Source organism: Cladophialophora carrionii, assembly GCF_000365165.1.
Source record: "Cladophialophora carrionii CBS 160.54 unplaced genomic scaffold supercont1.1, whole genome shotgun sequence".
NCBI classification, from domain to species: Eukaryota; Fungi; Ascomycota; class Eurotiomycetes; order Chaetothyriales; family Herpotrichiellaceae; genus Cladophialophora; species Cladophialophora carrionii.
In genome coordinates, this window is record NW_008481816.1 from 181011 (window position 1) to 196011 (window position 15001).

General features: G+C 55.2%; 7 protein-coding genes across 7 annotated transcripts; 4 read left to right on the forward strand and 3 right to left on the reverse strand.

Annotated features, from left to right (window-relative positions):
- Nucleotides 1-474: 474 nt before the first annotated feature.
- G647_00063 (uroporphyrinogen-III C-methyltransferase) lies at nt 475-2271 on the reverse strand (the record flags this gene model as incomplete). Its single annotated transcript, XM_008723466.1, has 1 exon — nt 475-2271. One exon carries the CDS (start codon nt 2269-2271, stop codon nt 475-477), a length of 1797 nt encoding a protein of 598 aa, XP_008721688.1.
- A 753-nt stretch (nt 2272-3024) lies between these two features.
- Nucleotides 3025-4752, reverse strand: G647_00064 (elongator complex protein 3; the record flags this gene model as incomplete). Its single annotated transcript, XM_008723467.1, has 1 exon — nt 3025-4752. One exon carries the CDS (start codon nt 4750-4752, stop codon nt 3025-3027), a length of 1728 nt encoding a protein of 575 aa, XP_008721689.1.
- Nucleotides 4753-5090: 338 nt separating this feature from the next.
- On the forward strand, nt 5091-6221 carry G647_00065 (uncharacterized protein; the record flags this gene model as incomplete). The annotated part of the gene is made up of 3 exons (XM_008723468.1): nt 5091-5342; nt 5373-5621; nt 5706-6221. The coding sequence occupies 3 exons, from the start codon at nt 5091-5093 to the stop codon at nt 6219-6221; spliced, it is 1017 nt and encodes a 338-aa protein (XP_008721690.1).
- A 381-nt stretch (nt 6222-6602) lies between these two features.
- G647_00066 (uncharacterized protein) lies at nt 6603-6926 on the reverse strand (the record flags this gene model as incomplete). Its single annotated transcript, XM_008723469.1, has 3 exons — nt 6603-6713; nt 6781-6838; nt 6889-6926. The coding sequence occupies 3 exons, from the start codon at nt 6924-6926 to the stop codon at nt 6603-6605; spliced, it is 207 nt and encodes a 68-aa protein (XP_008721691.1).
- Nucleotides 6927-7942: 1016 nt separating this feature from the next.
- On the forward strand, nt 7943-10005 carry G647_00067 (uncharacterized protein; the record flags this gene model as incomplete). Its single annotated transcript, XM_008723470.1, has 2 exons — nt 7943-8549; nt 8594-10005. The coding sequence occupies 2 exons, from the start codon at nt 7943-7945 to the stop codon at nt 10003-10005; spliced, it is 2019 nt and encodes a 672-aa protein (XP_008721692.1).
- A 1419-nt stretch (nt 10006-11424) lies between these two features.
- Nucleotides 11425-13117, forward strand: G647_00068 (uncharacterized protein; the record flags this gene model as incomplete). Its single annotated transcript, XM_008723471.1, has 4 exons — nt 11425-11492; nt 11548-12209; nt 12264-12849; nt 12907-13117. The coding sequence occupies 4 exons, from the start codon at nt 11425-11427 to the stop codon at nt 13115-13117; spliced, it is 1527 nt and encodes a 508-aa protein (XP_008721693.1).
- A 469-nt stretch (nt 13118-13586) lies between these two features.
- G647_00069 (uncharacterized protein) lies at nt 13587-14846 on the forward strand (the record flags this gene model as incomplete). Its single annotated transcript, XM_008723472.1, has 5 exons — nt 13587-13696; nt 14043-14075; nt 14270-14294; nt 14411-14668; nt 14706-14846. The coding sequence occupies 5 exons, from the start codon at nt 13587-13589 to the stop codon at nt 14844-14846; spliced, it is 567 nt and encodes a 188-aa protein (XP_008721694.1).
- Between the last annotated feature and the right edge of the window lie 155 nt (nt 14847-15001).

A 15001-nucleotide genomic window follows, 5' to 3' on the forward strand; every position in this document is an offset into this window, starting at 1 on the left:
GAAGCAAATCCTAAGGGGCGAACTTCGGCCAATTTGGATCTCTGCTCATTTCCACGTCGACCGCCATCCATGTTTTCCCGTCCATATGCTTGGCGATATCTGTAGAAACTACTACTTACTAGCTACACTAGAGACGTGCAGCCAGCGGATCCGAGATGGGACGTCGCACATACGAACAAGCGACGTGCTCAGCGGATCTAAGAGGCGCGATAGACAGGCCGAACTACCATGTGTGGTGATGTAGAGTCTGAAAGCAAGTGACGATGTGTGTTGATACAATGTCTGAAGGCAGGTGAATGTACAATCAAGAGTTGGTGACAGTCACGAGCGACATTGGATTTCTCCAAGGCCACACAGCTAAGGATCTGAAGTATAGCATCAGACAGGCGCCATGCTCAGGACAGCCAGGACGCTCTGGGAGTCGAACGCACACGCCAGTCTGGGACCTTGTCATGGTAGAGATCCAATGCACTTCTATTCAGCAGTTATACCAGGATGTGCTATTACAGGATGCAGCAAAGGAGGGTGCGACCCTCCGGTCACCTCAGGCTGTCCGTTGACGTCTTTGGTGGGTGACGCTTCCAGTTCTTTCAGAACATCAAACTCCGAAGGAGACGATCCGGCGGCATCCAGTCCTCGGAACCCTTCTTCCACCGACCAGCTCTTCCCATCGCCAAGCTTGTGTAGTACTTCGCACGAATGGCCGACAACCAGAAGGCCTGGTGGTCTTGAACCTTCTGCTTCCACCGCTTGACAGACATGTTGCAGGGTAGACCGGATCACTCTTTGGTCTGGACAACTTGCTCTTTCGATGACTGCGCAAGGTGTGTTGGATGGCCACAAAGCACGTCTCGGAGCCTCGTGATCTTGCTCTTCGGTCAGACTCTTGACCAGACTGTCCAGTCTATGTAGCGCCATGAGAAACACAACCGTCTTACTCTTTCGATAAGACGGCGGCTCAGGCGCAGCCCCTTTCCGCCCAGTCCCAGTACACACAACAACTTGATCAGCAACAGCGCGATGGGTAACGGGGATGTCGGCAAACATCGCTGCTGAAAGAGCACTGGTAATGCCAGGTATCACCTTGACATCATACCCTCGCTCTCGGAAGAAAGTCACTTCTTCAGCGCCTCGGCCATAAAGGTATGGGTCACCCTGCTTCAAGCGTAGAACATTTTTGCCTTGTTGCATTGCCTCCAAAGCTAATTCATGCATCTCGTCCTGTGCCGCGTCTGCGTTGCCGGGGAATTTGCGAGCGATGTGAACAGGAGTCCGTCGCGGAATGAGCTCCAAAACCTCGGCGGGGACAAGCTTGTCAGCCAAGATGAAATGGGCGGTTTCTATAGCTGTTTTGGTCGCGATCGTCAGGAGTGACGGATGACCTGGCCCCGACCCAGCCAGAGTTATCGTGCCTCTACGAGGAGGTAGTATAGGAAGCAGTGTCGATATCTCATCGGACCCGGGAGCGGGCGTTTGAGCTGTGGTTCGGTACGCTTGCAATATTGCCGCTACGTCAGCGTCTGTGATTGCTGCAAGCCGACCGAGAGGCCAGTACTCGCATATCTGTGAGAGCCACCTCATGCGGCGAGTTCGCAAAACAGCCGGATCGCGGTCGTCCTCCTTCACCAGTGAGTTGAAGGTATGCTTCTGAGCGGCAGCCTCCTCGTCCTCCGCTTCTCCATCCGGAGTGTTCCCATTGCACGCCGTCTGAGATTTGTAATCCTCGTGCCATATCTGTCTCCGTACAGTACCCAGCCTCTCCACAGCAGCACCAAATTTCGGTGGCAGAGCCGCCGCAATCTCACGCCGAATGCGAGATGACAACTTGCAGCCATTGCCCGATGTAGTGATACCAATCTGAAGGGGACCGTCGGAGTAGGTTGACAGGAGTGTGAACGTGCACAGGTGTGGAGCATCTACCACGTTGACAGGTATTCTCAGTCGTTTGCAGAGACTGGATATTTCAACGCTTCGAGGGTCTTTTGCCGGTAGAGTGACAAACACAGCATCAACGTATCCATCTACTTCTTCTCTGCCTAATCTCTTGAGATCTTCCTGTTGAAACTCCCTCTGTAGCCACTGCACTCGACCCTGTTCCACTGCGGCGGCGAGAGTGAAATGAACGTCTTCGGACTCGGGAAACACGACGACTGGCCGGGCGCCAACCTCGAGTGACTTGACGCATCGCGACGCCGCTAGGGGCCCTGAACCAAGAACGAGATGTATCTGGTCAACGCAGTTCTGCGCGGTCAGCAAAGCAGGAGCAACCATGACCACTGGACGTGTACAAGGAACGGGGGACGGTTGCCAGGAGAATCGCTGTTGAGCCGGGGACGGTAAGAATGACGCCCTACGCCATAATTATGCAAGACAAGAGATACGAAGGAGAGAAAGATAACTTATTCCTGAGGAACGTCGCCTCACATGGTGGGCAGCAAGCAGCTGTGCTCGGAGATAGATCAACTATTCACACTGCGCGCAAATGAATCCGCGAAAAAAACTGCAATGACGTGATTTGTTGGAGGCGATTCGCGCCACGCTTATCGTTATCGCCCGCCACTCAGAGTCTCTGTTCTCGGTGTCTGTGGGGCCGCGGAGCCTCGCCCTGCCTGCCACTGACGCCCCAGTCAGGAAGCCATGAAGATTCCACCAGCGGCTGTAAGACTCAGGACGACGGTCGCGCTCTATATCCAGCCTGGCTATCAGTGCTCTTCTTCTACCTTGGACTGCATCCTCCGCGGGGACCTTGTACTTGGTTCTTTGAACCCACCGCGCGAACTCGCTTCTTCTTCAAAGTCTGTCTAGTTGAGGGCTCGGAGCTGTGACGTCCGCTGCTTAACGGCTTGCAGCAGGACTGTGCTGGGGCGCGTTGGAATACTTGCGTGCACGGCGGCGCGAGGTTAAGGTTCCGGGAAGGCTAGTGTTCGTGTGGCATGTATTCACAGTCGGCCTGGAGTCTCGCAGGGGTGTGGTCCGTTTTCATTGGGCACAGAATGTCGATATCGATATGTTGCTTCTCGACGTTCAATCTTCCGCATCATCGTCGTCAAGGTCGAGCATCTTGCTCATGTATGGGCCATCGAGGGTATAGCCAAGGCGCTCGTAGTAGCTTCTCACACCGACTCCACTGATGACACTCAGCTTTTCACTTCCATGCTCATCCCGAGCAATTTTCTCTGCTTCCTTCATCAAGAGAGTACCGTAACCTTGATGCTGGAATTTGCTCTTTTCTCGCCCATGGATGGGCACAGCTAGGCCATAGACGTGAAGCTCTCGAACGATGCTCGTTGGCTGACCCGTAAGTTCCGGTCGGAAGGTATGTGTCTCCGAACACTTTCGCAGCCGAAGCAAGCCGATGAGAATGTCTTGCTTGGGATCCTCATAAGCAAGGAATGTCTCCCAGCCACCGTTGGCCATGTAATCTCGTCTGACAAGCTCAACCTGAGACGGCCGAATCTTGTGTTTGACCTCGTTGATGCCAACCTCTCGGGTCCGCACATCACGACAAGTTGTACCAAAGTCCTTCATTCGTGACAGGGCCAGCTCTCGGAGATTTCCATTCTCGACACCCGACGTCACCAACGGCATGGGGATATCGCGTTGAACGCGGTATATCCTCGTCCAAGGCGGCACCAGGGCTAATATCCTCGCGACCAGATCCACAAGAGCGTTGGGCGTATAGTTCTTGAAACGCCCGGTGCGCCAAAGTTCATAGAGGCCAGTGCCTCGAATGACAAGGGTGGGATATATCTTCAGCCCATCTGTTCGGAAATCTGGGTTTTCGAAATATTCCTGAAACTGAAAGATGTCTCGCTCCATACCTACGTTGGGCAGGTCAGGCATCATATGCGAGACAACCTTGAAGCCAGCGTCTTTGCAGAATTTGAAGGCTTCGACAACTGCTGCGACCGTATGCCCTCTGTTGGTGTCCCGAGCGACGTCCTCATAGAGAGACTGTACGCCCAGCTCCAAGCGCGTGCAGCCGTATCGTAGCATGTCCGAAAGATGGTCAATTTGTCCAAAATCAGGCCTCGTCTCAATGGTGATGCCAACGCACTTGATGCTCGACATCTCTCCGGCCATGACTGCTTCGTCCACATTCTCGGTTTGATACCCCGAGAGCGCGTTGTGCAACTGAGCCACAAAGTTGTCACGATAGTCCTTGGGTAGCGACATGAAAGTACCTCCCATAATGATGAACTCGACCTTGTCGACACTGTGGCCAAGCGACTTGATTTGGTCAACTCTCCCACGGGCCTGTTCGAAGGGATCATAACGGGCGCGAATGGCCCGCATCGAGGTCGGTTCATATCCTGTGTAAGATTGCGTCGAATACTCAAAGTCGGAGTCTGGACCGCCGGGACAGTAGACACAAGCATGACCCGTCCAAGCAATGTGGGGGCATCTGTGAGGCTTCGACATGACAGCAACCACCGCAATACCTGAGGCTGTTCTTACCGGTTTCGCGATCAGTTTCGGCATAAGGTGCTTCTTGTACTCTGGCGGCACTGCAGCAAGGATCGCTGTCAGAGGTGGTTGAGTGCTCAACCGATGCTTCTTCGCAACGTCACCTCGCAGTCGGTTGAGGTTGACATCTTTCTTTGGTTTCGCTTCATCAATGCTTGCCTCGTACTCTTGCACGAGGACACGTGCAATGTCATTACAGGCTTGCATGAAGCGAACATTTTCCGGGGGCAGTTTTTCATTCTTGCCCAGCTTGACTTTGGTGCGGATCACTGTTTCGATCGCCATCGCGAGGCGTAGCTGTTAAGCTATATATTCAGGGCCACCGGGGAATATGGAGATTAATATGAAACATTGGTAAGGTAGCAGCAACAGAGTATATCTAGGAGGACATGAAGGATTTCTAGCATCTAAATTTCGAGTCAATATACGAACTGCACTTTGCGGTATATATGCACGACCGTAGCTCGCTAACTCCTACCGAGCTTCAGGTTCCATGGCGCAGCCCGAAGATGAACTGGGGAGAGCAGTCAATTGACAACTTCCACGTCGGCTTGCTTGACTATACGGGCATTCAGTAGCTCTCCCCTCTATTTGAGACTGTCTTGCCGAAAGGTCTTGCTGAGATGCAAGCTCTCAAGACCTGCGCTCCCCGGGCGCTGCGAACTGCCTCCTCGCGGAGCTATGCCACAGTGTCGTCGGCCTCACCCTACGCCCAGACTCGGAACAACCTGAGAATCAATGCGGACACGAAAGTCCTCTTCCAGGGCTTCACGGGCAAACAGGGCACATTCCATGCTCAGCAAGCGATCGAATACGGCACGAAAGTTGTGGGAGGAACAAATCCAAAGAGCGAGTCTCATCACATGCCTATCGAGGTTGAGCTGGGATACTGACTGTGTACAGAGGCTGGCTCTCAGCACCTCAATCTTCCCGTCTTCAAGAATGTTTCAGATGGCGTGAAGGAAACTGGCGCCACAGCCAGCGTGATCTTCGTTCCCCCTCCGTTAGCCGCAGCCGGTATCATGGAAGCGATGGAAGCCGAGATACCCCTTGTGGTCTGCATTACTGAAGGCATCCCCCAACACGACATGCTCAGAGTCACCGACGCACTGAAGACACAAAGCAAGACACGACTCGTCGGGCCCAACTGTCCTGTAAGCACCCAATTGTCTACTGAGGACTTCTCGTCTGGTTGAATGACGCAGCTTACTGACCTGCTCTGCTCGTGACTATAACAGGGTATCATCGCCCCGGGACAATGCAAGATTGGCATCATGCCTGGATTTATTCACAAGCGAGGACGAGTCGGCATTGTTTCGAGATCAGGCACCTTGACATACGAAGCTGTCAACCAAACAACACAAGCAGGTCTTGGCCAGTCTTTGGTCGTGGGTATCGGCGGTGACCCCTTCAGCGGCACCAATTTCATTGACTGCCTGAATGTGTTCATGCAAGACGACGAAACCGAGGGAATCATTATGATTGGCGAGATCGGAGGTAGCGCCGAAGAGGACGCTGCCGAGTTCTTGAAGAGCGAGAACAAGAAGAACAAGCCCGCAGTGAGCTTTATTGCAGGCATCAGTGCTCCTCCAGGAAGACGTATGGGCCATGCTGGTGCCATCGTCAGCGGTGGCAAGGGTGGTGCAGAGTCCAAGATTTCTGCATTGGAGTCCGCTGGTGTGGTCGTGGAACGGAGTCCAGCGATGCTGGGTAAGTCGTTGCATGCACAGTTTGTGAGCAGAGACCTTCTGTGAGGTGTGGCGGGGCGGAATCAGTCGTTATGCGGAGCAGGTCAAGTTTCGCACAGGCGACAGTTGATTGTATTCTTTGATACCTCGAATGAAGTATGTGACAACATTCTACATGCCTGCGCTTCCGGTACACAGTAAACATCAGCACCACCATCCTTATGCCTCGGTGTCTCTCTGTCTGGTGCAACGCCTTTGACCACTCGATTTTTAAATCTGCAACGCCATGGGGATGCCTGTTTGTTGCTAGTTTATCTTCCATTGTAGGCAGTCCGTCGAGGCTACAGTGAGATAGCGCCCCGTCGACTCGCCCGGACGTGCAACCAAGCTTGGAAACCGCAAAAAGCAAGAAAACCCTGCCCTCAGTTAGTGTGAAGATGAGCTCATCTAGGCGATCCAACTCACCGCATAAACCGCAACAGCTATGAATATCGAGGCTGCGACTGCTGCGTTATCTTCAGGATCCTCCTCCATTCCCATCATTATGTGGTGATTCCTCTGTGCGTCTGATGTTAGCTTCCTGTCCACCTCGTAATCATGTTCATGTGTAGGGCGGGTCTCATACCGCGAAGAGGCTCCCAATGATGGAGAGGATGACAATCGCAAAGACTGACAGTACCGTGCTATCGAAGCGTCAGCGAGGGCACGCCAATCTCGACGAGGTGGAACTCACCAGCTCCATGCGTTGAACGCGGATACGACGGGCTTCATCTTGACCAGATTCGCTACAGGCAATCGCTGTGCTGTGTTAGGATCCCCCTCCTTGCGCGTGTTCTCTCGAGCAGCTTTTGAGGTCTACCTGCCTCGGCCAAACGTTGTCCCCCGGTATTTGGAGACTGCGGACGCAACCGTACTCGTTCGCTGGGAGGACAGTGGTTGCCCGGAACGCGGCTCCTTAATGTTCCTTAGCTCGGGCCAGGACGATGTTGGACAAGATATATCTGATCGGGATCGTGGATGTGACAGGGAATCGAGCCTTGATGAGACCGTTGATCATTAGACAGACATCATCCCCACTAGGACGAGCTTGACGTGCATGAAGTCTGGCCGCAGATGACCACTGAGAAGTGCAGCTCTTCCGTTGGGAATAGGCAAAAGTCTGTCACTGGAGGCAATTCAGCAGTGCTGCTCCGCTCCACCGTACAGCTGAAGTACCTAAGACCAAGCAATGCCACCAGCAGCACTCGATATTGAACCCGACAGCGTATGATACCAAGTAAAGAAGCCTTTGTGAGAATGTGCTCGGCTCTCTTCCCAAATCTTGCTGTATTGTGCTCAAAATGGGGACAGTGTCCAATGAGGTTACGGTGAAGTACCAGCCTACACCACATTATTCAGGCGGTCGGACCGAAGTCGTTCTGGCCACGAGGCCTGCCGCTTCTGGGGTACCCTAGGCCTGCCAACGCTGCCCAACTCGTCCGCTCTCAACCTTGTGTGGTTCTTCGTGGCACCACAGCACATGACGTTGGCATCTGACCTCAGTTTCATTTCCATTTTATTTACCCGTCACCTTGACTTACAACCTTCATCTTTCCATTTTCCAATCTGTCTGTTCATACCCTCCTTGGAACTGCTTGTTTGATGGCCCGACTGCGACAATCGTGAAGCTGCCATCCGATCCGTCCAGCTGCCCCCTATTCGATCATTACTATTCTCACCTAGGCTTCCCTTGGATTTTCAACGGAATATAGACACGGGAGCCGAGAGGACTCCTAGTTCGGCTCTTCATGAGTCGTAGTGATCAGGGTGTCGACAGAGACGAGCGCTCTCCGCTTATACGCGGCGCGCGCAGAAATGACGACATTGGTGAACGGACTGTGAGAGGCAAAGGCCAGCTTGCGGAGGAACCATATCAACCGGAAGACGACTATTTCGGCCACACATCCTCGGATGCCACCGATCTTGAGGGCTCAGAAAGTGTCGAGAACAAGAGTTCTCTGTACCTCATCCTCCTCACAGTATGCATTGGCGGCCTGCAGATCGTCTGGTCCGTCGAGCTTTCCAATGGGTCTCCGTACCTGCTCTCGCTGGGCATGAGCAAGGCGCTGCTTGCGTTCGTGTGGCTGGCTGGGCCACTGACTGGGGTGCTCGTACAGCCGTATGTCGGCATCAAGAGCGACCGCTGCAGAATCTCCTGGGGCAAGAGAAAGCCTTTCATGCTTGCCGGTACGCTGGGCACCATTGCGGCTTCCATGATTCTCGCATACGCAAGAGACATCGTGAGAGTCGTTGGACGGTTTGACGCGGACGCACCGTATGTGGGCGGCTACAAGGTTGGGACCATCATACTTGCCACGGTTATGATGTGGTGTCTGGATTTCTCCATCAATACAGGTGAGTCCTCCCTCGCATCCGGAATGTGGTCTGACCATTTGCAGTGCAAGCAGCAATTCGTGCATTTATCGTAGATAATGCTCCGTCCCACCAACAAGAATCGGCCAATGCATGGGCGTCCCGAATGAATGGCCTCGGCAACGTTCTGGGCTACCTCTTTGGCTACCTGAACCTGCCTCGATATTTCCACTTTTTTGGAAACACGCAGTTCAAGGTTCTGGTTGTGCTCGCATCAATTGCGTTGAGCTCGACTGTTTTAGTCAGCATTCTTTCCATCAAAGAGCGGAATCCACAACTTGATCCGCCATCGAGAGACTCCGAAGAAGGGGGAATCCTCGCATTCTTCAGACAGGTCTTCAGTTCCATGCGCCGACTGCCGCCTCAGATCCGCAAGGTCTGCGAGATACAGTTCTTTCACTGGATTGGCTGGTTTCCCTTCCTCTTCTACATCACAACGTGGATTGGTCAGCTCTACGTCAACCCTCATCTGAAGCCTGGTATGTCGGATACCGATGTCGAACGCCTTTGGGGTGAAGCAACCCGCATTGGGACACTGGCACTCCTCATCTATGCGGTTGTATCGTTCATGGCCAATATTATCCTGCCGTTCTTGGTAGTGCCAAGCTACAAGCCGCAAGACTCGGATTCGGATACAGATAGTTTACCACCGCCGCCAATGACGCCGATCACACCAACCACCCCCATCGGTGCCAGGACCCCCGCAACACCATGGGGCGAACGACCTCCCATGAGTCGGTCTGGGACCAGCCAATGGAAGCCGGGCCACCGCCCGCGGACCCTCAGCCGATCCCAGACCAGCTTGTCAATCAACAGACCACTCAATACCCCGGGCCTGACGCGGTTACATAACACTCCGGGCTTAGACCGGCTGAACCGGCGTGAACGGTCAGAAACCGCAGCGAGGTGGTTAACCATGGTACAGATCCCGGGGCTGACACTACGCCGAGCGTGGCTCCTCGCACAGCTTCTTTTCGCGGGGTGCATGTGGAGCACACTGTTCATATCTACGCCTTTTGGAGGGTCAATCATGGTCGCCCTGGTGGGGATTTCCTGGTCGTTGTCCCTGTGGGCACCGTTCGCACTGATCTCCGGAGAGATTGCGAAGCGCGAGGAGCGAAGGCGAAAGAAACGACGGGCGAGAATGGCCAACGGACAAGATGTGGACGAGGCCGACGACAAGGAGAAGGATGAAGAGGATCAAGCTGGCATCATTCTGGGTCTCCACAATGTTGCGCTCAGCGCACCTCAAGTGCTCGCGACGTTGATCAGCAGTGCTATCTTCAAGCTACTCCAGAAACCGCGGAACGAGCCTGGTGATACTAGTGTAGGATGGACCCTCCGCGTCGGTGGACTTGCAGTATTGGTGGCGGTGTTCATAACCTCGCGGATGAAGGAGCCCGGCGACGAGACCGAGGACGAGGTCATATCCCCATGATGGCGCTGCTGATGGGGTGCACCTTGTTGCCGTCGTATCGAGTATACGTCGTTTATTGAGAAGCTGGACCAATCAATATATGGCCTGTGGAGCAGGGAAACAATCAGCATGGGATTTAGCATAGAGTTGGGAATATCGCGGACTACGGGAATGAATGAGCACGGCATAACGAATCTGCACAGCACATTTTGGGACCGACGGCATGGACTCGGAGAAAGGCAAGGAAAAGTACACTGCGTCAGGACGTGGGCAAGGCAATGCTTCGGCACAAGGATTTCATCAGATAGCGTAACGGAGTACTCGTGGCCTCTTCCAGCCTCTTGTCCTGCCCGTCCCATGCAAGGCTTCATGTGACAGTGTTTTAGCTGCTCGGCATGCTGAAGCATGGCTCCATTGACTCATCGAGCAGTGGTCGTAATCAGCAGGATTCTCCCGGCCACGCGCGTATCTCGAATCGTGTCATGTTGCTCAAGACGACCCATCCAGGTCGGACGAGACGCCGTCGGCTTGAAGTATCTGGCGTGGACATGTGAACGTGCTTGCTGAGAGGATATACTTGCTGAGACACCAAAAGGGGGCCATGGTAACCTGCAGACACGGACGGGAACCGATGTTGAGACTGTCAAAGCAGCCTGCTGACCACACGTCCAGCGACACGCGGTGTGCCGGGAGAAATGAGCAGGCCACAGACGACGGGACAGGCTTACTCGATACACAGTACTCGTCCCGAGCATGTTCCTCCCTCGTGCCTGAGAGCCAAGTGTGGTAGAGTTCGACCTGGGGCTGCCTGGTGAGCGGTCATGGGTGGCAAGACAACACAAGCACGGGTGAGCTCGACCCATCTGAGGACCCGAAGAGCAACCGTGTGGATGAGTCTGGCTGGGCATCTGGCACCCGGCGGCGGCAGCGCTGGCTACCGGCTGTTAGGCTAAACGTCGGCGTCCCAGCGGGCGAAGGCGACCAGGGCTCCATGATTGACGGATTGGGTTCACGGCACGGAGGACGGGGGAGGGGGATGGGCAGGATATCGCCCGGGCAGCGTCAGTCCGCAACCAATCCGGTACAGGGCTCGAATGTGCCTCCAGCAGGGTGGACCACCGATCAGCGAAACTCTCCAGGGCGAAAATCCCACCTGGATAAATCGTGGCATTTGGCATTTGGAACAAGCCCGGGGGGAGGGAGAATGGTACAAATACACGGCCTGCTCGGCCTGGCGAGGAGGCTGTCTTCTCTCTGCACTTTTGCGAGGCTCCAGCATCCCGGCTTCTGTGCTGCTCGTCGAACCCTCAGCGCTGGCGCCAGCACACTAGTCCTGTGCAACGTCTCGCCGCTCACACCTCGCCGTGTATATCTCAGACAAGCAGAGTCGCCCCGTCCGCCCACGCCCCGGCAGCAAGAACGATCCCCTTGACTACCAAGATGGTCAAAGACCTGGCACCCAAGGCGGCCCTGCCGGCGGACTTCCTCTGGGGCTTCGCGACAGCAGCGTGTGTACATGATTTCCTGCACATACACGAGTGCCTACTGACGGAGAGTCATTAGCTATCAGATCGAGGGTGGAGCCACAGCAGACGGCCGAGGACCTTCGATATGGGACACGTTCTGCAAGACGCCCGGCAAGATCGCCGACGGCAGCTCCGGCGACGTGGCGTGCGATTCCTACCACCGCACGGCTCAAGACATCGCCCTGCTGAAGCAGACCGGCGCCAAGGCATATCGATTCTCCATCTCGTGGTCCCGTGTCATCCCCAAAGGCGGACGCAGTGATCCCGTCAACCGGGCCGGGCTCGACTACTATGTCAAATTCGTCGATGACCTCGTCGACGCCGGCATCGTGCCGTTTGTGACTCTGTTCCACTGGGATCTTCCCGACGAGCTCGACAAGCGCTACGGCGGGTTCCTGAACAAGGCCGAGTTTGTCGCCGACTTCGCCAACTACGCGCGCGTCATGTTCAAGGCCCTGCCCAAGGTCAAGCACTGGATCACCTTCAACGAACCGTTCTGCAGCGCCGTGCTCGGCTACAACGTCGGTGTCTTTGCTCCTGGTCGTTCAAGCGACCGCAAGAGAAGCGCGACCGGGGACAGTTCCACCGAGCCGTGGATCGTCGGCCACTCTATCCTGATAGCACACGCCCACGCCGTCAAGATATACCGAGACGAGTTCAAGCCTCGAGACCAGGGGGAGATTGGCATCACGTTGAACGGTAAATGGGTTTCCTTCCACCTGCATCGTCGACGGTGACTAACGCAAAGTGCAGGAGATTGGACGGAGCCGTGGGATCCTGAAGACGAACAGGACCGGATAGCGTGCGACCGCAAGATCGAGTTCGCCATCTGCTGGTTCGCCGACCCGGTCTACTTTGGCCATTACCCGGAATCGATGGTCAAGCAACTGGGTGACCGGCTGCCCCAGTTCACGGCCGAGGAGAGCGAGTTGGTCAAGGGCTCGAACGACTTCTACGGCATGAACCACTACTGCGCCAACTACATCCGGCACAAGGACGGCCCTGCCGACCCGTGCGACACGGCCGGCAACTTGGACGTGCTCTTCGAAGACAAGTACGGCAACAGCATCGGGCCCGAGACGCAGTCGCCCTGGCTGCGCCCGCACGCGCCCGGGTTCCGGAAGCTGATGAAGTGGCTGAGCGACCGATACGGCCGGCCCAAGATCTACGTGACGGAGAACGGCACTAGTCTCAAGGGCGAGAATGATCTGTCCATGGAGGACATCCTCGAGGACGACTTCCGATGCGAGTACTTCCGCAGCTACATCACGAGCATGGCCGAGGCCGTGGCCGAGGATGGATGCGACTGCCGCGGATACATGGCGTGGAGTCTGATGGAGTAAGTGACATGCTTGTCGATGGCGTGCCGTCGTGCTGACTCTCTGTGCCACCACAGCAACTTCGAATGGGCCGAGGGCTACGAGACCCGGTTTGGCGTCACATACGTCGACTACAACAACGACCAGAAGAGATACCCGAAGAAGAGCGCGCTGGAGATCAAGAAGATCTTTGACCAATACATCGGCAAGCTCGAGAAGCTGAACGGGCAGGCCGAGGTGAATGGACATGCTGAGGTGGATGGGCATGTTGAAGTCAACGGCGCATAGTCATCGGCCGCGACGGAGTCCTGGGAGTACGACGTACGAGGGAGTGTGACCGGTTGTTTGGATACCACCTATATCATACCATTGGATACAGTATGAATGTGACGGCCGTGATTGAATTGCACCGCGTCGCAATACAAACTGTGTCGCCGTCGACTCGAGTACTTTCTTTCCGTGTCCGTCTGCGGCGTGCCGGTTTGGTTTCTCCAGGTCAGCATCCCGTCCAGGTCCTGCAGCTGGTGTAAGACTCGCTTCCATCGGCATCGGCCTTTATTGGTGGTCGAGGCCTTGGGGACCCGGTCCATAACTTACGCCGGTCCGTGCAGCGCACAATCATGCCACGTCGATCGAATTCCCTATCTCACGACCTGCTACCGTGGTAGACAGCGCTCCTCCCGCGACCACAAATCTGCGAGCAGGGGAAAACCCAAACTCCGTGTCACAGACTGCGTACATTATAGTGTCATCCAGCATGGAAACGCCAACCGTGCCGATCAACTTTGTCCCCGCAAAGGCCGGCGAGACGTTCAAGCTGGGCACCATCACCATCCGGATCATGGAGGACGGGTCAAGGACAGGTGCGTACAGCGTCACAACTTGGACATGCGTGTGCTCGGGAAGCAGCACGCTGACACGGACCAGATAGTAAGTTCGAACTCTTGCGCTTGCTCTGCAACTGAAGTCGCAGAGCTTCCAGCAATATATCATCCCATCATATCGTGTGGTTCAATCCCATGCTAACTGTTCCGAAGACCGCATCGGGAGGTAAGTCTCTCGAAAGGAGGCACTCAAACGCCGCCGAGGGTGTCGGGTCTGAGCTCGAGTTCCCCTCTCGAGAGGATTCGTCTTCGCGACGTGAAGAGGTCTTCTGTCTGTGGGCGATCGATCATGGACTTACACTTACACGTCCCACGCCGTCATTCTGTAGTGCCGAGTTCACCGTCCCGCCTCATACTTCAGGGTAAGGACATCTACATATCCAACTACAGACCAAAGTTACCCTGCCTTCGCCTCTGCCTTCCTTCCTCCCTGCCTACCCCAGAGGCGGTACTGTACCACACACATCTCCATATCTAGTCCGAACCCCTTCCAGACGGGGCGCCCCGAGATAGAGACTGACCCGGAGACTAACAACGTCTTGATTACAACTTCAAGACCCCCACCGCATTGGCACGAGATGGTGAGGCATTCCGTTCCGTTCCGCCTATCTCCTGGCAGATATATACTTGCAACTATATACACCACTCCACTCTCCTGCCCGGCCAACACTGCACGACTCGTTCTCACAACATGTAGCACGACGAAACCTTCCTCGTAACCCAAGGCACGCTCCGATTCCACGCCTTGAACGGCACGACCGTCGACGCCCAGCAGGGCGACTACGTGACGGTGCCGCCGAGGGCGCCGCACACTTTCAGCAACCCCTACGACGCCGAGGCCAAGTTCTTCAACACGTACACGCCAGCGTTTTACATTGATTATTTCCGCCTGCTGGCCAAGATGAGTGAGGCCGGCCAGCCCATGAATCCCGAGGCGAATAGGAAGGCCATGGCGGTGAGTCGGTGCTTTACTCAGTATAACCAAGCCTCAGCCTCAGCCTATTGCCCCCTATATGGCTCAGTATTATAAGCCCCGGCCTATAGCCGCTATATGGCTCAGTGTTGGTGTCGGTGTCGTGTCTACCTACCTACCTACGCAGCCGGCGGGCCGGTTTGGGTTCTCCGTACAGTAATTTATCTTGGAAGCTGGAGCTATGATCAGTCTGATCCGAGTGTTACTGATGTACTGCATACGCTCTGACGGTCGGTTGTACTACGCTCCGGCGGTCGTTTATGTGATGGAGGGGCCATAGGAGGGCGGCAGCTTCGTCCTTTTTACCCTCGCACA